Here is a 24,662-nt window from a genome sequence, read left to right as displayed (position 1 = left end):
ATACAATAGGTACAATAAAAGATACGAGCTCACCTCTGTTCTCTCTAAAATCCACAAATTCTCCCTACCTACAACTAAAACGATGAAAAACTTCAGCATCTGTAGGTAAACTTCCCGTTTAAAACCATTACCTAAATGTTAATGCTGAGTTATGGAATATTCGCGGGAGCACATTTGGGGCGCAAAAACTACAGCAAGTCGGGCGCAGAGAAACGAATGTCTCTTTTGCGGTGTAACTGCCCTAATAGCGTAATTAGGCCGTTATGTAACTAGCGAAGTTTGCATCGCTTAGAGCAACGCTTTCCAAACTTTTTAAGCATGTTCCCGGTTATTTTATATGCATCTTTTGTAAAAAACTAAAGCTGTATTCTGTAACTCTTTTTCGCCTGAAACTGAAACCAAACCAACCAAAGGCATCAAACATGAATCGTCGACTTTTGACATGTTTTCTAAAGTTATAGAAAGTTTAAGTGGTCGACATGATTCTTTTGAAATAAAGCCGCCGACATCAAGCTACTACTAGGCTGTAGGCTGACTTGGTGTGTAGAGTCCGTTAGCCTAACCTACTGTCAGTGGTTTTCACCACTTGTGATCATCGAATGTGCATAGATTTTGAAACCTACCTAATAATTAAAATAGTAGCAGTAGAGCGAGTAGACGCTCATCATATTATGAGTAAAAGAAAATTCAGCAGCATTTTTTTCAGTCCCAGCGCTAGGTCACGATTTACCGATTGAGAAACACTGGCTGAGAGAATCCTGTTTCGGTTAAACGAGATAAGCACTCAGAAGTTGGAAAGACAGAACCAGGCTCCGTGCGTGGGTTAGGTAGATACCTACTCGTACGCGTTAGTACCCATAACGTCACTAAAATTTTCCAAACGTGCCTCACAAACTTTAAGTGCTTATCTCCACTGATTCAATTTGTATAATTTCAACGATCGGTTGATGATTGTATACCTTCTTCTACTCTACGTAGCCAGAAGCAGTAAAAGTACATTTTGCGATGCAAGCCATAACATCAGTTGGACAATGTTTATTTTTATTTGTGAAATTGTTACACGAATGATACACAAATATTGCGGAAAGAGGTGATAGGTACTTATTTATTTACGAAGGACTCACCATAAGAACCAAAATAAGAAAAGTGCGAAATCAGCATGCACAACCATGTTAATATTGGCACTTAGGCGTCAGTGCCAGAACTGCTAGAGCACCTTCAATGATCTGATCATCAATTTCAATCAATTTAATTTTTGCAATGGTCATAACAGTTTTCACCATAACGAAAATTTCTGGAGCTAAGCAACAAATTCTCAGATCCCATAGTATAGCCAATCCCTAAAGGATACAAAGTACGCAAATCAAGTCAACACGAAGAGTGCCAAACTCATGAACTCTACCTACACAGATTTCACTTTCATTTTATTAAATTCCTTGAGGAATCGTCAATTCATCACAGACATACCAAGATTAGCTGTAAAAATGTTTCATTTTTATGCCTGTGTTGTGTAGTTACGTACTGTGTACTGTACTGCATATAAATTAATCTGTGGCCTTTGTTGGTGGCATGGGTCCCACGCGCCCTGACGGTGATTCAAATGCAAATTGAAAATCGACCTCCCACCTCCATCAGTCCTCCTTCGTTCCCCCTTCTTAATTACCGACTTGCAGACGACAGCCGGTCAATGTCTAATTTCCCTCAACTTTCACATTTTTTGTTATAAGTTTATCAAAACACAAAGAACGCCCACTGCCGCTCGGTTAGGACAGTACATTCATAAACAGCTAAGTATAACGAGATGCGGGCTTGTGATGGTGCGATTAATTAAATGCTGTTTTATTTATATTAATAATGTGCGGGCGATAAAACTATGGAGTCAGATAAGCTAGCTATATTATTATCACATAGCCACCAACATTACGTTCACAAAAGAGGTGAGTCATTATCATCATCATTTCAGCTCATGACGTCCACTGCTGAACATAAGCCTCCCCCAATGATTTCCTTATCGCTAAAAAAGAGGTGAGTACCTACAAAAAAACTCGACGCAAGTTCACAAGTCACAACTCAAGAACAATTCCGTTTAGAATTCATTCTGTAAGTAATTACAACAACCAACAACCGACAAAGTTATTTGTAACAACGAAATGGGGTAAAAGTTCAATTAAAGCTGCCATTGTACATAACTAAATCTTAATTGAAGTTTGGTAAAGTCTAAAACAACGTCACGTTGGTTTTGTCGCGTGAACACGTAGGAACTTGTTTTGGAGTTGTTGAACTAGCGACGCGACGTAGGGGCTGATCTGAACCCTGCGGTTTTCAAAGTCTACCTTATCCTTCTCGTAATGAGGGGATTGGATTTTGACTATAACGGCTTAAATCCTACAGTTCCTGTATGCATCAAGAAGCATGCGATACCTTCGGATATTCGAAATAAAATAAAATATTACATTATTTAAAATCACTTACTCGTTTAACATCATCATCATCATCATTTATTTTCATTTCAGCCATAAGACGTCCACTGCTGAACATAGGCCTTCCCCAATGATTTCCATCATGCTGACCGGTAGGTAACGGCCTGCCTCCAGTGCCTTCTTGCTACCTTTATGATGTCGACATTACGAAATAAAGACGAAAAACACTCTGCTTGAAACTTAGCCTTCAAAGTCAACTAAAATTAATTACGAAATAAATTAATAAACTTATACAAATACACTCACAGAAGAAGATTAAAACGTAAAGTTTAACTTACTTCAACAATGAAAGTTTCTGCTGTGTGTATGAAAGTCTTTCATAAAACTTATTAATACACGTACCTATACCTACCTCGTCTCTGTTTCTCGGGTCTTTGCATAGTACCTGAACGGTAATAAACTACAGTTTGCTTACTGAAATCTGTGTCACGATTGTAGGCCGAACCTAAAAATGCTTATGCAATAGGTAGACGGTAACCTTCTGGTGCATTTAGACATAAATAGACAAAAATATGTCTACAAATAGAAATAGTCTAGTACAAATGTAGGCGGTGGGTCACATTGTCGCGGGCAGACGTCTGGGGACAACAATTTTTAAAAGGTTGTCCTAAAATATAAGGCATTGTAAAATGGGCCAGAGTTTTAGTGGGAATGTTAAATCAATTTGAGCCTTGATGAAAGCTACAATGTTTTACACTGAACATACATTATAGCAATTTATACGACAATTTAAAATAACATTGAAATGTGTACCTACTTCATTGTTGTATCCGTTTATTACGAAGCTGGAGACTTGTTCAAGTTTAGGTATCAGCAACTATTAACGTACCTGAAGGTATTGTTGATTGAGCTCAACAATTCGTAACAAACTAAAGACACAGACTATCTGCCAATATACAAGCTGTGCTGACACAAGATATATTTGTTAAAATTAGTACGGGGGCGGGTATGCAACCAGGTCGTACTGCAGTCGATGACGCTTTGTGTGCCGGACCGGTACGTATGGCGGCGCCGGCAGCCTCCTCTATTCGCAATTCCGAATGCAAGAACCAATATGCTAAAAGAGGCGCCAATTACCTGTAGTAGCTAGAACCGTTGACATATTCAGCTGTTCTTTGACTGAATTCACAAAGGTTACATTATTTATTTTATGTTATAGCCATAGCGGCAATCTTAATTGTTAAATATGTAAGGTACTAATTGATCTACTCTATCGCATTGGGGTCACCTGTAATGTTAGAGCTAAGATTGTTATTAAATAAATAAAAATAAATAAATATTGTTCACGAGTTGTTGTTGTGTAAATACATACATTACATAGGTATGTAATTTACATTTCAGTTTTACATATTTTTTACATTTCATGTATAATCGATTGCTAGGGGTTTGCGAGCAACCGAGAGGAGAAATCTGATGCTCTTAATCGATTAACACTAGTAGTTTTTTAAATAGTTTATTGATTCCATTATAATGTAAAGTAGTATAACTCAGATTTATTTAAAATTCCCGCACACTCCTGCGCCATTTTTATTTCTAATAAGTTGTCTAGTAGGTACTTGCTAAATCTTTAGGTACAGAAGTAGAAGCATGAAGCCAACCTAGTGAGAAACTTTGATAAAGAGCCTCCTTGTAGATATAACTTCTTATCGGATGTATTTCACAAAAAGTAATTTACCAAAACAGATAATTAACAAAAGACAAAGAAGACTGTTAAAGATTTGAACTGAGAGGGAATGAATTCGTGAAGAGATTATAACTTTGAAGGCTGAACTGTAGTCAAAGCTTCTTAGTGCTAAGTTCTTTATTGTGTCTCAACACTAAACTCACTAATACTTTCATGTGTGCCGCAATGTAATGGGTATCGGATAATTAAATGTAAAAAACTGTTATATAATGTTTTATAATGTTAATATAATGTTGTTCTCTATTTATAGCTAAATAATTGTGTTGCAAAACTTCATGTGTACTTATTTATGTGATAGAAAACTGAAATTTCTAGATATACTCCATGATCCTGTTTCCTATGATCGATTAACCCATACAGCGCTTAATGTTTTTCTAACTTCAAAGATAATGGAATGACTTGAGTTTGTTTGATGCGGGGTGTCATTGATAGGGTATATGGTGTGAGATTGATCAAAAATGATCAAATTATCCCCAGAGACTATACTCCTCTTTAAATGGTAATATCCACTGGTAGTCGAAGGTTTCAAATTTTTGGAATATAAATAAAGAATTCAAATTGGTTCGCGATGATATATCTGAAATTAGGACAATCGAAATAATTAATATACCTGCCAAAACCAAAGCCTTTTGCAATTCTGGATAGTAACATTGAATGTGTCAAATTTTTTTTATATTGATATTGCAGAACTTGTATGACTTAAGTGAATTTCTATGACTTTTCTTATTGTTTTGTTGCATAAAGGACATTGTCAGAAACCGCCTAAAAAACCGCCCAAAAACATTAACCCATCATAATTATTTTCTATTTTTTTTAATACATTAAGCACCCTTTCCTTCTAATGGACACTTAAGCATTGAAAAATTAAATAAATAAGTCTTTTAACGTTTATTCTATAATACTATTACAACTTCCGGACGTTTTGGTGCGTGGCATGGTCTAAAACCTATCAAGTTCCATAATTTTTGCCGATAAAATCTGTACGAGGCATTACCGTACTTTATTGCTGGGAGTCCATGTATAGTGATGTTCCTGCGGCCATCATAGACAATAAAATATCGATTTTGAAAATAAAATAAATCGATTAAACTGCTTTGAAGACTAGATTTGCGTTAAAAGCTAAAAAGATATTGACACTATTACAAGAAGCTATCTAAAGTGTCCAACTGGTCGAAGGTCGTAAATAAAATAAAAATAATTAGGACCATAAACTGATATTCATGGTATCATAACTGTAAAAGTGTCAGAATCCGATGTTGAATCCAATGCCAGTTGAAGTGTGAGAAACATATATCAACCTAGTATAGTTGCCAGTCTCTCATAATCTATGCCAATGAGGGTTTTCGCGATTGAAAAATCCGCCAGATGGCAATACGTAGACGTGAGGTCCAAATGCTGCATGATTGGTTATTTTTGACATGACATTGACAGATATCCACCAATCATGCAGCATTTGGACCTCGCGTCTACGTATTGCCATCTCGCGGATTTTTCAATCGCGAAAACCCTCATTCATAGCACATGTATAATAATAGACCAAATGAACTTTTATAGATTGTGAAAGAGAAGATAAAGATTTTATTATTTTATCAAAATCTTGCCACGAGGTAGTTTTTCAGTAGAAACCAGGATTGGATAATCGCTACAGGCAAGTATCAGAACATTTTATAAATATTTTTAATCGATTATATCCTTGTGAACCGTTTTAATAAATTGTCATTTTACTTTTTCAATTAAAACTTTTTCAATCCCTAGTCTTGTCAAACTGTCATAATGTCAACAAATTATAAATGTCACGTCAGTTGACTCAATTTCAGTCTTCTGTGCAATTATTGTATTTTTATTTCAATGAAATAGTGCTAAAGGGTTAGTAGGTACTAAAAGTGAAAGCCTTTTTTCAGAAAGAAAACCAATGTGGTGCCCTTATTATTCATACTGTTTGAAAGTTACAAGTCAGTGATACAGAGTTGCCGACATTATAACTCCGTAGTGATACCATACCAAAGAAGAAGTTTTCCTAAACACTTGTGTTATTTTTATATGTGATAAAATAAAAAGGATTAATTCTACTGCTCAAATGGAATAACTTATCCCAAGAGACCGAATATAAAAAAAAAACCTCTCCATAGAAATTATCACCATCACGAGGATGTGAATTTTTTTGAGAATTTGATATTGGTCCTGTAAGAAAAGTAGTTGTATTTCAGTAGTAGAATCAACCCTTCTTGTTTCATCAGCAAGAGTAACTATAAAAACGCCCTGTAGGTAGGTATTATTAAGCTGAAGAGTTTGTTTAGTGTCAAAGACTGTCACACAGTGTAACATAAATTGGCATATTATGATAATGAACATAAAAACTTAAATAAATATTTATATTAATATTTTTTCTATTTATTTATTTTCCCAAAGCTTCACAGTGACAGCTGAAACAGCAATACTGTTGTAAAACTAAACTTGGAACAAACTGTTACAAATATTTTACAAATTAAAATAAAACCGCATGTTGCTTTACTTTCTCGTATAGGTAGGTAATAAATGTAATTAATGGCTAGATTATTAATGTTACTTTGTTACCCTCAATAGTGAGGAGATCTTATAAAATGGTAACCCTGATTTTCATTGTCATTCAAGTGCTCTTTCTTCGCATAGGCTTCTGTGATTTGGCCAAGGGCCACACACATTGCGATAACATTATGCGACATTGATTTGACAGCAGCGGAGTGAAGTCTTGCGACTATGCAAAATGATACCCTGTAATCGTAGCGCATATAGACATAGACGGGGCGGGGCACATAGCTCGTAGAGCTGATGGCCGCTGGGGCAGGAAAGTTTTTGAGTGGCGACCACGAGCCGAAAGACGTAGCGTGGGCAGGCCTCCCACTAGGTGGACCGACGATCTGGTGAAGGTCGCGGGAGGTGCCTGTATGCGAGCGGTGCAGGATCGGTCTTCGTGGAAATCCTTGGGGGAGGCCTTTGTCCAGCAGTGGACGTCTTTTCGGCTAAAACGAACGAACGAACGATACGTATTACCACTATTTACCAGACATTACTATTAATTGCATACTCGCCGGATTACACGTAGGAGCACGCGCGTTACAGCTTCGGCCTTGCATTATTATAAGATCTTGTTCCGCCCTTTTACGAACTTCCTCCGTGAGGATATCCCCGCCGAATTCTATGATGAACCTATCAAAAGTCATATTCTGCAATGTCAACCCACCACAAGGTGGACCGACGACCTGATAAAGGTAGCGGGGAGGCGCTGGATGCAGGCCGCTACCAACCGTGCGATGTGGAAGTCATTGGGGGAGGCCTATGTTCAGTAGTGGACGTCCTGTGGCTGAAATGATGATGATGATGATGAAATGAATGAAAATGACAAATCTTCGAACGTGTATAATACCGTGCCAAAGTAATCATATAATTTTGGCACCTTAATAACTATTGCCGTTTTTGTTGTAAAGATCATGCAGCGCTACTTGCGGATATTATTGGAAAGAAAACTATGTGGGCTCTAGATCTGAAGCCGCTTTAACGAACACGAAGTGCTCATACAATGCGGCGTATTTTCTTCCAGTCTTTAGTCAGGACTTTAGTCGAATTAAAACCCCGGTTGAACGTGATATAGCCGCACTAGAATACGATGCTTTTTTGCATAATCGCAAGACTTCGTTCCAGTGTCGACCGAATGTTATCACGATGTATGTGGCCCAGGGGTTACCGTAGCCGCTAAGGTTTGAAACTTCTTGCTTAAAATATTGTAGTCTTTGGCATAGACTACGACGGTAGTCATGGAGATAGGAGTTTGTTATCTCGTGTCAGATGTAAATGGTGAAAAGAAAACTCATGATTCGTGTTATTTTTATGCAATATGTAGGTATTTTATAAAAGTGGAACCCCGAGTGATCTCCAAAACCCATTCTATTATTATATACGATTCGGCTTCGATATCTATAATACAATAGGAGTTTATTTCATGTGTCAGATGACAAGGGTGGAAACAACCTACGATTCATGTTGTTTATTTACGTGCAATATGTGGGCATATTATAAAAGTGGAATGCCGAGTTGTATTTCTAAAACTTGTTCTATTATTTTATACTATTTGGCTGCGACTCGGCGTGACGACAATACAAAACATTTTTCGCGAATCGGTGTTCATACATTCACACAATACATTAGACGCCATGTTGTCATAAACGACATATTATAAAATCGGTGTGATTTAATATTCTTAATCATTAATTTTATGGCAAGTGTCCATCAGGAATCATTGTTCTTACACACAGAATCGTATTATTTCGCTTTCGGGTAGTAATATGTCAAAATTGTTGGTTCTTAGGCGAACAATGTATGGAGAACGAACATTGTCCTTTAATATTTTTAAGACAAATTATTTTTATAATTATTTTTTAGATTTTATTTTGTAAAGTTTAATACTGATTGAATGCTAAAATTTTAATACCAACATTTTAGTAACGAAATACAGTTAATTATTTGATGACTCTTACTAGATCAAAGTTACCCCATAGGACAAAAATGTCAATAACTATTTATCCCGTTGGCAGATTTTGATTTTTTTTTATTTATTGGTATTATTATAATTGAGGTTACTTTCTATTTACGCAATAAAATCTGGGGATATCAAAGTAACCCCATTCTTCTTTTAGCTTTGATCACATACTTTTAATTTTTTTTCTCAAAATTGAGCTATATTTTTCATTTTTTATTACACGAATCGAGAGTGCTATAAAAACCGATTATTAGACTTTTTTTTGTATTTTTTTACACCCACAAATTTAAAAGATATGGACCTTCAAAGTTTAAAATTGGTCAAAGTAACCCCATTCTACGGTACCTACTTCTGCAGTTATAGTTTTTACGTGAACGTGACCGGTCATATAAATCACTCTATTTTGAAAACTCTCCCGCTAAATCATGTAAATTTTGGCTCGGGTATTGAATCGGAAGCATACGAGCAGTATTTTTGGGAATAAGTAGGTAATATTTTGTTTGTTTTGTAAACATTACAAATACTTTCTTGAATTGAGAGTTTATTTTTTTTTAATTATGTAGGTAGGTAGGTAGTCGAAGTTGCATAATGGATTGTGACACCTACTTACAACAATCACCATTTCGATAAAACAAACGAGTCCGGGGCGAATCACTAGTGTTCAATTTTAAAACTTTTGGTATATAGATGGGTTCCGGAAGTAATCAGGATCAACAAAGTTTTGTTTCATCTCGCTGAGTGTTAGATCAAAGGCACAATGTCTGAGACGTTGTCACCGGTTTCAGAACTCCCGTAATCACCTGAAAATTAGCCATTTCAAGGATAACCTACTTACTTGGCACCAGACATTCCTAAGATTTATAGAGATAAACGCTTACCTACATCAATAAAGACATTTTTTTACGTATTTAAAATGTCCAACTACTTCTCAACAAACCATCCACAGTAAATAGTACCTCTATGTCATAAAAGAACTTAAATAACCCTCCTTCTGGCGCAGTCGGGTAAAAAATTAAAGAGTCTAAAGAGTCAATTCACTAATTAGGTACTAAAACTACATTTATCGTACTTCGTATCAATATTATAAAATGCGAAAGTTTGTATGGATATCTGGATGTTTGTTACTCTTTCACGCAAAAACTACTGAACGGATTTTGATAAAACTTTACAGTAGGTACTATTGTTTATAACCCAGATTAACATTATAGGCTACAATTTATGCCGATCTGTGACATTAAATTTCACGCGGGTGAAGTCGCGGGCAAAAGCTAGTTCCAACATATTTTAATTTTAAACATTGCGATTATTCACCAAAAACATTGAAACTGTTATCTACCCGCAGGCAGTTTCACTTTCGGCAGTTCAACACAAAATGAATTCGGAAAACCTCGGCGAACATTTGCACATTCGGCAAAAACGTTTAGTGTGCAAAATTGAGAGGGTAAGCTCCATTACTGGCTAGTAAATCAACCCACATTCACCGCTGTATAATTACACCAGCCTTCTCAGCGGGAGGCATTATCTATAACGAATCCACGGCCACTGTAACATTATGTTCATATCGCACACCTAGATCTAAACTGAGACAACTCAAAAAAGGGCATTTTTCAGGAGGCGAAAAAAACGTATTACTACATTTTTTGTTAGGGAAGTTATGAAACTCAGTTTTATTTTGGATTATTGATAGGTTGTGAAATGACCCTGTGTATAAACTGGCTCAAAAAATCTATCCTTTTTACCTTTAATCGCAGTTTTTTTAGTTGTTACATTTTAGAGGAATGACTTTGTATAAATAACAAAGTACATTTAGACTTGAATCAGTTTTGTTTGGACATTTTGAGATTTGAGTCCTCCTTTTCCACTCTTAAAATTTTTATATCGTGCCATTTAACTTGATTCCGATTTTCGTCTTCAACCAAATTAGTTGCCCACATTTTTTGCAAGATTTTAGTGTCATAAAACTTTTCAAGTGTCATCTCTTCCACGTTCTTTGGTCCTCTGTATTTCAAAATTTCAAGATGTGGCTGAGTCCTCTTCCTGCACTATTAAAGTGTTTTCATTGAATGTTTCGATATCCTTAATTATCAATTTAGGAATTGTTTGAGAAAACAGTTCTTTTTTAACACGATTTGGATCAGCATAAGAGATATAAATGAAGATTTCATGACATGGTGAACATGATAGGTGTTTGAGTTTCTTCAGCCACTTTTTCTTAGCATCAGCTGATTGATATGTTTATTTATTATTTATTTACTTATTACAGACCTTTTTTCTACATTATTTTTTATTTCTACATTATAAAGAAGGTTTTATCTTTTGTGCAGACAACAGCATATCAGACTATACACTTGTATTACAACTACATTAGTTACTACAGTGTTTAACTTGAAGTGCCGTCGTCTGTACATTGTCATTTTAACTATCTTTACACTGTTCTCTCAAAATATTTAAAAGAAAACGACCTAGCATATTTTTTTCGGAAAATAAAAAAAATATCCACTGTAATTTTTACTTATCCAACAATAGTAAGTTAACTCAAAACACTCTTCTCAAACGCAACAGTTGAACAGTTTGAATAAAACTAACTTTATTTAGAAACAGGGATTATCATACTGTACCTGATTTTAGGTGAAACATGCAAAACTACGCGTTCTGTATAGAAAAACATTGAATTGAAATTTGTTCCAACAAAACTACGCCAACTAGAAATTCACAAGTTGATTCATCAAAAGTAACTCAACTCAAAATAGTAACAAAATATAAGTTACTTTATCAAACAAAACTGGAACAAGTCAAAATGATCTGGTTGACTATTGCAGAACAATTCATCAATACTGTTACTACTCAAATTAACTCATTATATATTTTCTGCTTAACTGTAACAAATCTAAATATCCGCGTTTTCGTTTATTTTAATACGTGCACTCTCTGATACTAGCGAAGGTCAACTGACAAAACGCTTGTTTAGGTGGAAGGGGTTGACAAGCGTTGATTCAACAAAAGTAAGTTATCGCCATCTAGCGGCAAATGGATCAAGGCTTTATTAAACCTGTTATGTTGGAAAGATGCGTATGATAACCGAGTATTTGAATACAAGCATAAGTCAAAATTGGCAATTTTTGAGTTGTCTCAGTTTAGATCTAGGTGTGCGATATTATCATCGTTCTCATCATATCATCAAAATTGAATCCAAAAGTTTATGAACGCTTTAGCATCATTTTTTTTTTCATAAGTTTTTGTTAAGGACTCTACACACCAAGCCCGCCAAATAACTTAGGTAATCAGACACTGCTTCTTTAATGTTTACTTTTTTAAGTTATTGGATTAAAAAAACAAACTGAAATCCACTCGCGTCATTTGCTTCAAACTTTGCGGCAAAATAAGTAAGAATGAAACTCATTTCAGTTGCTTGCTCTTGTTTGTTTTTACTAGAAAACAACCTTGCTCAAAGAAATAAAACTGAGGCGTGGATCAAGGCGAAGCTGCCTTGAGGCTTGATCCGACTTAGTCCAGGAATCCTGGATTTAAATGCTTCGCAATATTTACAAACGGAATAGAGCTATCAACGTGAGGTCTACCTAGAATCTCGGTGTATCCAGTTTCAGAAGCGTTATCGTATTGACTCTTGAAAGCATTTCTGAGAAGATACACATTGTAGGATTCTGAGGATAGATTAAAAATAGGCACTCTTGCACCTAGTTGCACTTGGGCGACTGCACTCAAATTGTGCACAAAAGGTATGCTTTGTGCCATTTCATACAGATTGTGCACTAGATAACAATACAACTTAGTTAAGTAGATGATGCTTAACTTACAGCTATAAGCAGTATGAACACAGGTATTAAAATGTCAACGTTCAAAATCAACACTTACAGGTTTTTTGCAGAGCACTTCATGATTTCATAAAAAATCACTCTGTATTTATAATACCTGTTTAATCACCTCGCTCATAAACATCTTGTAGCTAGTAGGTTTGTTAGACGGACCCTCAAGATGGATGGGTCAGCGGAAGGTTAAGCCACTCAGAACGAGTGCCTCGGACAAAGCTGCTAGATTAGTCCCGGCCCCGCTGACTAACTATCGCATAGCTCAAACCAACAAAGCTAAAAATAAATTCTGGGAGACATCAAATAACTCGTATCTGCAACGTCTAGCATAAGTACTCAATTTTTTTACGTACGGCAGTTTAACTCAGTCTGATGGCTTAAGTAGGTAATGATGTGGTGAATTCACTTGAACGTGGTACGACGTGGTCTCCAGGTTCAATACCTAGATCACGGTATTTATGTGAACCCATAAGAACAATATCCTAAATTTATTAGCCAATTTCTTGCCATATAATAAATAAATAAATATCTTTGGAAGTTTGGACATTCTACAGTGAGCCTCTAGTCCCAAACTAAGCAAAGCTTGTCATAGGTAGGCACTATACATATAATGTATGTATACAACGGATATAATAAACAGAAAACAACCAGATCAATGTACAAGTATGTTCAATGCACACAAATGTTTGTACTGTGCGGCAGTCAAACCCGCGACGCGACCTCTGGAAAAGGAATGCCGGCCAACGATAATAAAAAAAATTAAAAAAAAACAGTACAGAGAGTAGGTACAACATTAGTAAACACAACATTCTAAAACTAGATACAATGAGTCGCGCAGACACGTTTGGAGGCGACACAAGCGCAAATCAAATCTCACCCCCCTCGCAAGTTCGAAAGGGGAGAAACCTCTTTTTGTGGCAAACAGCATTTCAATCGCACAAAGCCGCTGCAAGCTAGCTACATCTTTGTAAGTAAAACATGGTGAAACCTTGTTTACGAGAGCACTTTTACAGACACATCAAGTTATTGCAGATAAATACTGGCAGCTCCTAATGGCACTTACCTAATTCTAATGCTAAATTACAGCGGGTAGGACTTTCATCTAGGCACGGACAGTAAACCAAATCACAAATTAGTCGAGGGTTGCAGCCGCTTAGCCTCCTTTAGGACTGACGCGTCGAATACAGCATACTTACTTTTATTAAACTTTCCGTGGAAACTTAGTCCAACTGAGGAATGCGCACGAAAGTTGGAATGTGTTAAGGAATTAAGTTTCCGTCAGCTACGTAAATGGTTTGTCTCGTAGGTCGTGTGCGGTCGCCGACAGCCCTGGTTCAGTGAGCGCTGAGGTGCAGAAAGCGGAGCCAGTGCGCTGAGTGAATATAAATCAGAGTTTAGTCGCTCGCTCACTGCGATAGCGTGACTTCAGTATGCTCCACTGGAGGTTGCACTGACCTCTGTTTATGCGGGATTTCTTTCAAATAAAATATCTTGTTGTCAGGACCAAGATATGCTTATTGTTCTTTGGGGAGTAATGCTTGTTCTGGAAAAACGGATTGCATGTGCTCGGATGAAAAGTGTTATTTATAAGCGTTTTATAAAAGACTTAGTACAATGTGACACAAGCACACACCTGTCCTGTAGCAGGTAATAGTAATCATATAGACGTTATGCACCATACCATACCATGGCAGCCCATAAAAATAGCCACCCTAAAATGTAGACAGGCCAGCCTGGTTCTACTAAAACCATTTGGCTGCTTTGGATTGAGAATCGCGCCAGAAGATTGATCGATGATTCCACGTTCGCTGAAGCTACGCTCCAGGGAATTGATCACCGCCGTTAAGTGGCTTCTGTGTCGGTATTCCACAGAGTACACCTCGGGGAATACGACGTACGATTTTATTCCAACAGAACCCCTTTCTGCTTTGAAGCAACCAAACGAAGAATAGCGTGCCTTCTCTTAAATCATCCCTTAACCTTCCCCACATTCCACTTGGCCATACAAGAGTTTTGTGATTTGTGACTCTTTTCAATTGCAAATAGTCTAAAGTAGAACTCACTGAATGCAGTTACTTCCCCCAATACTATAGTCTCTGATCTTTTTTTTTTAAATAACTAGTTACTTAATCATTCTCAACATAGGGACATGGAGTAGTAGTTGGGTTTTTGTTAATTATCTGTTTTTAATAACATTTATGATAAAAAATAATAATAAAACCGCAGGAACAGCTAGTGGCAAGCTGTAGGTGCGCGGCGACACCTCGGACCCCGATCTCCAGAGGGCCCGGATTGATTTGGCCCTCGCCTCCTGGTTTGCCTTAACCGGCCGGCCAGGAGTGGAGTAGCAAGACCTATGCTCCAGGTTGGAAGTGTAAAATGTCATAAAGCCGGGGGGAGGGGGGGGGGGGGCATGTAAGCAACATTGTTATGCAATAATGATTTAATTGACATTTAAAATTTCATACACTACAGTAGGTACCTCTAGCATGAACAACTTTCGTCTTCGAATCGTTTGGGTATTCGATAAAATTCGATACTCAATCTTCGAATTAAACGATAACGTGACAATTTTGATTCTCAAAATAAGTTTCTTGCAACCACATCTCATACTAAGTTCACTTTACGACACGTTCACGAGGGCGCTGTTGTAGTTTTCTTACTAAATCTTTTGATGGCGATTCGAGTACGCAAACGATTTGAATTCGAAAGTTTTTTGTGCTAGCCGTACTGAGAAATAAAAGTCAATTTTTTTTTTTTTTTTTTTTTAAGTTAACGTAATTTTTTTCAAACTATGAAACCCTTGTAGAGATGAAACGGATATCCGGTAACTATCCGGTAGGCCGGATATCCGGCCTAAATTTACTATCCGGCCGGATACCGGATAGTAACTCACTATCCGGCCGGATACCGGATATTAAAAACTACGAAAATTCCCAATAATAAAATGAAATACATTATAATCTTTGAGGTAAATATCAATAAAATGGCAGATAATAGTGACGGCTTATAATTAATGTCCAAAAAGTTGCAAAAAAGCCATATCAAGCCTTTCAAAAAACTAATTTCATAATAGTAAATATTTGTTATTGTCGAAATATTGCCAAATAAAATAGACGATCTTTTTTCACTGATAGTCTGATGACATGATGCAGTTCAGTCAGTAAGCTAATTTAATTTTCACTATTCAATGACACACTCACGATGGCAACCGAAATCGCCCAAATTGATAAGTGGCAAAATATGACATTCTATTCGGACGGATTCGATTTTCGAAAGTGTGACTTGTCTAGTCTACTAGACCCACTGATCGCGTTCGAAGCACCTGTGCGGTGCTAAACTCGTCACGACATGTAACGAGACAATGGGCCAACTATCCGGCCGCCGGATATCCGGCTATCCGGCCTAGCAGCTGGCCGGATATCCGGTATCCGGTATCCGGCCAAATAACTATCCGTTTCATCTCTACCCTTGATTTTGATACCCCTATACTCGATAGGTTTTGACGTGGTTTTGAGATAAAAAACATTTTTGAACACAATGTTATGGCGCCTAAAATCGGCCATTTTATTTTATTAATTTTTTTCAATTTTAATGTATACTCTTTATTACCCAGGAAAATGGCCTTGGTCGGCGCCTTGGGTACTAGAAACGACCTACCCTGTGCCACTCTCACAACAAAGACGAATCTAACGACACCTCTCAGTCCTCTCACCCTGAAATCGATCAAACCGTTTAGGCTGTAGAGCGTGCACTACAACCCTCCATCTTAAGAAGTCGGGTAAATTATCTAGACACGCGGCAGCGCAGCGTGTCAAGCCAAGTTCAAGCAAAGGTTAAAAAAAATATATACAGGGTGTTAGGTAAATGGGTATATGAGCCGACACTAGCCCATGTTAACATGGTCATATAAATGTTATGGTGAACTCAGAAAATTTATATCTTCATTTTTATTATTTAAATTTTCATACAAATCTGAATTAATAAAATTTATTTTGTATGAAAATTAAAAAATAATAATATCATGATAATTATCAAATTTCTGACTTCACCATACCATTTATATGACCATGTTAACACGGGCTAGTGTCGGCTCATGTACCCATTTACCTAACACCCTGTATACCTACAATAGTTGAATAACTTTATAACGGAATCATGTTTGTCCGTCCGTCGGTATGTCACAACCTTTTTTCGAAAATGTAAGAGCTATGTTGAAACTTGGTACGTAGATGTATTTTTTTACACACAAATATGGGGGTCCCCACACTTAGAACTCAAACTCAATTTTTTTTTTTCATCAAACCCATAAATGAGGGTTCTATGGAAAAGTCTTCAAAAGATATTGAGGTTTCTAATTTTTTTTTTTCTAAAGTGGTTACATTTATTGCGGTGAAGCCCACGGCCAAGCATAATTTTTGTATTGAACTTGGCTCTGCTTTTTTACATTTAAGTTTTTGGTGGGAAAAAATAAATGATCCGCAAGACACAGACAAAGAAGTTTAGCGCCATCTGTTGACTAAAGATAGAACTGTCTTATAGGTGAATTCATTTTTAGTGCCATCTGCTGACATAGTGATGAAGCTATGTGCTGGTTAATCGTTTTAACTAAACAACAATACTAATAAAGTATTAATATTATGTATCTTTTTTTTTATTCAAATAAATCATACTTTTATATTATCTCAAGTAAATAATGTAGTACTTATTATTATTCTGTGGTATTAGTAAATGTGTTCTAAAGATACAAGCAATGCCACCTAGTGGCAAATAAAAGAAACGCGTATGTATTTTTGCTTGATTTTCTCTTTTGTGGCACTGCGTGGAATTTATCCATTCTATTTCATACCCTTCATGAATTTAACCCTTATTCAAATGCGAGCTGGTATGCATTTTTTTTACAAAGTTGAAGTGGATTTTGGGTAATTGTGGGTCACTTATTTCATATTTTTTATCAAAATTAATAAAAAAATAGGGGAAGGGCTAGTTTTTTGGGTGGTAAATAATTTACCATTATCCATTCATGCCTACCAATTATTAAATGTTGGTGGTAAAATAGTTACCATTGTCCGTCTTGGTTTGTTTTTGGTTCTTGACTAGTGACTTCCTCTTGGTTCTACCTATATTTTATTAAATATTTTGGGAATTAATTTTTTTTATTGTTTTTATAAAAATATATTTATTAATATTAGTTATTATGCTTACAATGATTATTCTTACCTTGAGTCTGAAACTAACAATTCACTAATTAAGTAACGTCAAAACGTTAACCCACTTACTCCTACCAGGTGTTATAACACCGCTAAAAAGTAGTTCGGAATATCCTCAGATAAATTATAAAAATATCGAGAATTTATTTACTGTTCCTTGTATTTTCTCTTCATTACGAATCAAGCTGTAATTGAGTATGTTCGATATCGCATATTTGCTTTATTTTGTTAGTATTTTACTATTTTGAATTCTGTTATTTAGTTTTGTGCAAAAACGTCATATAAAAGCTAAGATATTTCATAAACTTGCTAGTAATACCTCAGATTATACTAGTTATTATTTTAGGTACTACTGTTAGCTACAAAACTATAAACTTATGTTTTTGAAAAGCTTTACATTTTTAAGACTTTTTATGACAAAATTACGAACGGTGTTTTAACACCTGGTCGCATAATCGACGTCTAACTTGTATATTCATTAAAAGTTTAGGCCACGATATAAAAGACCGCTGAGACTTCACGAAATAGTGGAAATATTAGAAAACATTGACGACAATGATCAGATACCGAATTACATAGCAATTTTACCACCAGAAAATGCTAATGCAGAAGCAACAGATGAAGATTCTGGTGAAGAAGACCACGTTACCTTACAAAATCTTCCAGGTTAGCCTGCTTCCGTTTATCTAACTATAGTTACTTATAGCGTGTAAGTTTTCTATTGCTATTTTTCGTGAATTACCAGGTTCTCAACTTAGAGCCGAGGCAGAAGTACAGTACGACAAGTCTTCTTCAGACAAAGAGGATAACATCCCGCTTTCTGAATTTTTTAAAGTAAGACGAAATGAATCTAATGATGCCTCCAATGCAGCTAGTTCTTCTGCCATGAAAGTACCTACCGCAATCACAATTATTACAACAATGCAATATAGTGCAAGTACCTTCTATTAAAGTTTGTGCCAAACAATATTTATGAAGAATGGCGCCACAACCAGGGTCTACGGAGCTTACATCCCTATGTACATACATAGGGATGTAAGCTCCGTAGACCCGGTAGACCCGTAGACGAGTACATACTGGTACTACTGTACTTACGAGTACTACATGCAACTGACATGTAAAATTTGCAAGAAAAAATCAATTTGGTGTAAAAAATGCGCCACGTACTAAAGTATCCTGGGTTATGATTTATGTCTCCACCATCCTCCTACCTCCTCTGAATAAGATTTTGGTATTTTTTAAATAAATGTGTATAACTTACAACTCGTTTTTAACTCTTAAACCTAACAAAATCATAGTATAATTTTTTCACGTAGTAGTAGTCCATTCTCCGACCAGGTGTTAAAACACCACCCATTTTCCGGCTTTTCCAGTTGACCAAGAATTTTTCTAATATTTTTCTGTGGATACTTGACCTCTATTTAGAAACATACTAAAAATTTATAAAAATTGACAAGGATAAAAAGTTTCAGGAGTATCTGGGTTAATATAAAAAAAACTTAAATAACTTAATTTCTCAAAATATTTATTTAGTTTTATTTGTGCACATACAAAAAACAACCGTTTTTTTATAAATCATCAAACTTTTGTCATGACGGGATCGGACAGTGGTAAACTATTTACCACTTTTTTAAAATGTCTAAATTATATGAATAAATCAATTGCAGACGCTGCCTATAAGTGAGATTATACAATAAATGTTATAGTTTAGGAATTTGAATCGAAAAAACACTTATCAGAATTTTCGTTGAACAAAGTTTCAAAAATACCAAAAACGCGCGCTAAAAACTTGAAATTTTTCACAACAAAACCGTTTGGTTGACTTTGACATTACCTGACAGTGACAAATGACGTTGAAAAGTTATAAAATGGCATAGATAAGTAAAAAAATCTATTTAAAAATATAAATGAGTGACCACGATATCTTTAAGTATTACCATATCGAATATTAGGATCCTTTTTTAAAAGTAAACGAAGTGGTAATATATCTACCTTTATTTGAATAAGGGTTAATAGAATAGAAAAAAAATTAAACTAAAACGTTTGTGTTCGTGTTGTTTTATTTTTTTTCTAAGCTCTATCTTTATCTGTGGCCATTCAACAATATCCAAGTCCATTACCAATTATTTAAAAAAATTAAATAGGGATGTGACATTGTACATACAGTATCGATTAATAAATAATCGATTATAACAAACTAATAAAAAAATCAGTGGACGTCATATGGCTGAAAAAAGAAAAGAAAAAAAAAGAATTTTTAGTGATGAGTTTTTTTTTATTGATGTCCAAAATATTTTATAATAGTTTGTTCTTGATAAATATTTATTTAAAAGGATTGATTAACGTATCAATCCTTTTAAATACTTATGATTATTTAGAAAATTGAATTAACAAACAGTATTTATTATAATTTTAAGGTATTTATGAGCTACAATTCTACACGATTGCCACACACGTTTTTATTTCAAATATTATTATGTTATGGACATTTTTTTATTTTATAGATGTTTTTTTAAGTTGAGATTTTTAAATTGATATTAAATAACTAGTTTTTGTCTGCTAATATCTAAACTATGTCAAAAATTGGCGGCCGCCTGCGATTTCGTACACGTGGATGCCGTTTTACCCCCTTAGGAGTGGAGTTTCGTAAAATCCTTTCTTAGCGGATGCCTACGTCATAACATCTACCTGCATGCATGCCAAATTTCAGCCCGGACATCCAATGGTTGCGTGCGTTGATAGATCACTATGTCAGTCAGTCACCTTTGAGTTAAATATTTAGATTAAGAAAATCGATATTTTACTCTTATAAGTCAGGAAATATTTGAATTTTCCTCTGGAACATGAAAAAAAGTATGTTACAAAAATTTTTAAAAAAACCCATACTCGATATTAAGTAATAAAAAAGACAGCAGTAAAAATTATAATGTATTTATCAATTTGTTACGATATAATATATATGAATCAAATATTTCGAATCGAATATTTTGACATTCGATTTTCGATAAAACCGATCTATTATTAGCATCCCTATTAAACTTCAAACTGTCTCTGGTGTTGATGTGTGTGTGTGTATGTGTGTGTGTGTATTCATTTCACGATTGCCAGCTGGGCGGCTCCGAATAATAGAAGCTACGACAAGATTTTCCAGAGTAATGTAAGTACTACTTAGATTTGTTATTATTCTTATTTATTTACCATTGTTGCCACCATTATTAGTTTAGTTTAGTATAATTAATTAAAATTAAGTGCTACGTGGTGTTTTTCTGCGTCTAGTTTAGAATCGATATCTACCTACACCTACCCACCAAGCTCTTTGTATTTACGAAAGTTAGAACTAAATTAAGTACAATAACCTTTACTACGATTTACTGATTATTACCGGATGTAATTGCAAGACTTAAAATAGGATTTTCGTGACTTTACATTCGTATTATTACAGGTCAAAGTAAATTATAACGGAAAATAGTTTTATTCGTTGTATCCATAATTAAATATATTCCAAACAGCTTACTAGCTATTTAATTTAAATAGCCAAACCATACCTTGATATCTTTTAGCTTTTATAACAAAGTATTTTCAAGTATTTAATAAATTATTGGTAAACCAACTTTTAATGATAGTCTCTTATAAATTGGTGTTTTTCATCTCAAATAAAAGTGTGCAAGTACATACAAATTGAATGAATGATGAATACTGCATGTTAATACTAGTTTTAATAACTTACATTGATTGTTATTGTTTTTTATTGTTTATGCAATCTTATTTTAAGCTAAATTCCAATATTTTTCTATATCTATATCATTTTGCATCAAATTTGCAACGCGGAATGTGATTTTCTACTTTGATTTTGATTTTATGGATAACAGGACTAACAATGCTTATCCTGACATTTCAATGTCTTTGAACCCAAAAGAGTAACGCGTAAGGTGAGGGGGTAGGTGCGTTAATAAGACTGCTATTTCAAAAAGGAAATAATAGTATACTATCGTTATGTCCCAAATTTGAAATGGAATGTATAATTTTAATTTGCATGTCCGAATAACATACCAGCATGGTGTCTTCTTTTATGATTTTTTAATTCACAGCAACAAATGATATCTTAAATGTATGAATAATATTGCATTAATAAAAAAATATGTGAATTGTAATAAGTTTAGCGGGTGACATTTCCATTATTTAACGATACCAAGTATGAATTATGCTTGTGATAAAATCAATCAAAAGAGTAATATTTTTACTTTGCATGTTTAAGCATGAACTACCAACATAAATAAAATTTCTAGTATAGATTGCAATGAAGTATACTCAATAGAAGTAAATCATAATATTTTTGTAAGTAAATTTTTGGAACGGATATCATCATACTTCAAAATAATTATTGTAAATTAAATGTGTAAAATATTTTTGCTGTTCGGTCAAATAAGTTCATGCAGGTGAGGGTATTGGCTATGCGAGTGATATATTATTTGAAAGACGCTATTATATGTATTTCTGGCTTTCTATTTAATTGGATTTTAGAATCAATAAGTACTTTTGATGATGAATTAAGTGAAGCTGAATGTTTTAACACTGGTATTTCTATTAGGTAATTAGTGAGCATTACTGCTTCATAGCTTTATTTGTGTTTTCAATGTAGTACTCAACGGTACACATGCATCAATCATTGAACAGGATGAATGTTTTTAATGTGAGCATGCATTTAGACACATGCAATTTCATGAACCTACATGGCAACATGTTACGCATGTTTTAATCTATGTTTTTACTTTCTAGCGAATTTTTATTTGCTATGCGATTTCATGTTTCAAATCTTAATTTTTTCATGAGACATAGAATTAATGCTGTTAATAACATCTTATGGTCTATTTTAAGTTTAATAGGTTTAAAAAGCATCAATTAAATAATGATCTATCCCCTTACACATCCGATATTAAGCATATTTTATAACCAAAAGACAGACCACAATATTGCAAAGTATTAATTATGCAGACGGCTTAAAATTTAGGCTTCGTTCAATCCCCAGGATCAAGCGTTTAGCAAAACCAGTTACAAACTGACAAAGTTACATTATGCTATTAAAATTCAGTGTAACTTCATCCAGGCAGTTGTTGAGTGCTATTCTTGGTATACAGGCCTACAGAGTAGTAAATTAGATTATATTGAAGTTTATTTCCTGAATAAGTTATTGCTTCATAGGTACATACAAATATTTTTAACCAGTTTAAAAATATGATTCTCAATTCGGTTTTTTTTTATTGTTTATAGCACTCGTAATACACTTTGAACATAAACCAATATTAATTTTATTAACCTACTAATATTATAAACGCGAAAGTTTGTATGGATGTCTGGATGTCAACATGTTTGTTACTCTTTCACGCAGAAACTGCAGAACAGATTTCGACGAAACTTTACAGTATTATACATCATTTTATCAGTTTTATTATTATGTATTACTTTTTCAAATTAATGTTTAATTAAAAATAAAAATTGTGACTGCAATTTTTTTTTACATGAACATACTATACTGTCTGTTATTGATACTGTAAAGTACTCTCATTATTATCAATACATACTGATAAGATAAATCTTAATTAAAGTTATTTGCTTTATTAATCTATTGGTTATTTGAAAACATTTTCAATACAAATAACGTTCTCGTCAACCTAATTTCGGCCTGTTTTCTTTAAATATTGTCTCGTTTCTAATAACCTTAATACATAGCGATTATTTATTACATATAGCTATTGTCAATATGTACAGTTAAAAGGTGTTGTTGCGTGAGTGCAAGTAACAGTAGCGGCAACAAGCGTGCGGAAACACGTATTAATAGAGAAAAAGCCGTGTAGATACACGAAAAATTTAAATTGTCGATGAAAGAGACACCGCTATCAGACTTCAACGAGAGCGAGCGTGATCGCCGACAGGTCGATGTACCCGTCAGCTAGGGTTGCCACACTCTAAAATAGTATCACCCTCTTTTTCATGTAGGCGTTCTTTATATTTTACGCTGCGCCAAGTACGCCAAAATACCTGAAACTGATTGTTACTGGTTCGTTTCGTTGGTTATTAGTAAGTAGTTTTATTAATGAGACTGTATTAACATTATACAAAGCCACACAAATGCAGCTATATGAAACAAAGTCATAAATAAATCTTTCTTGTGTAGATATGACCTAAGACCAGCTCCTGGCCACCTCTTGACTTCATCATCAGCAGGACCCTGGTCATCATCTAGCACTAAAGTGCTCGAAAAGACAAATCCAACCAACCCAAACTGGATGTGATTTCGCCGTTTCGTTTAGAAGTTCCTATGGCCACCTCCAGACTCCATCCAGCTCAATGGTGCCATAATATTGCATTGTCATCGTACTTACATAAGTATGTACCCAGCTCAATCGGTAGAGGAGAACTGGTCTTAAATTCAGTTGCAAGATTTGTCCTTCACTAACTAACAAGCGAAGTGCTTGTGAAAATGGTACGCATATCTTTTTTGCGACCAGTCATCTTAGAGTATTATACCATTTTGGAATCGTGGATAGTTGCGTCAACTTTATAAGAAACTTGTCGCAATAGTTTTCTTACTTTTTTTTTACAATACGCGAGTCAAAGTAGAGTGAAAGTAAAAATCTTTCAAAATTTTTAGGAAATAACATATTTTGATTAATTTTTGTGTAAAATCTGTAAGGATTCTGGAGGTTTTAAGAGTTTGGATAAAAAGCAGTACTACTTAGGTTGCCGATACAAACAAAAAACAGAAATATTTAAAAAAATTTGTCGTGGTAATTTAAAATATCATAAGAGGTGTCAATTTTCGATGAGTTTCATAATTTATTGTGTAACTTTAAAAATATTTAAGATAGATTTCTTTTCAAATAAGAAAAGAAATCTATCGTAAATATTTTTAGTTATTTTTTTTCCTAAAGTAGTCTATGTCCGTCCACC

General features: G+C 34.7%; 1 protein-coding gene across 1 annotated transcript in view; it reads left to right on the top strand.

Moving 5' to 3' along the window:
- The first annotated feature begins 20,785 nt into the window (after positions 1-20,785).
- Positions 20,786-24,662, top strand: part of LOC135087127 (ecotropic viral integration site 5 ortholog) — a 34,812-nt gene continuing 30,935 nt past the window's right edge. The window contains exon 1 of the mRNA XM_063981967.1: positions 20,786-20,871. Within this exon, the coding sequence (XP_063838037.1) occupies positions 20,789-20,871 (83 nt within the window). The 5' untranslated portion in view covers positions 20,786-20,788. The remainder of the gene's footprint in view (positions 20,872-24,662) is intronic.

Source organism: Ostrinia nubilalis, chromosome Z, assembly GCF_963855985.1.
Source record: "Ostrinia nubilalis chromosome Z, ilOstNubi1.1, whole genome shotgun sequence".
NCBI classification, from domain to species: Eukaryota; Metazoa; Arthropoda; class Insecta; order Lepidoptera; family Crambidae; genus Ostrinia; species Ostrinia nubilalis.
Note: the sequence above shows the minus strand (reverse complement) of the source record. Positions and strands in the feature narration are given on the sequence as shown.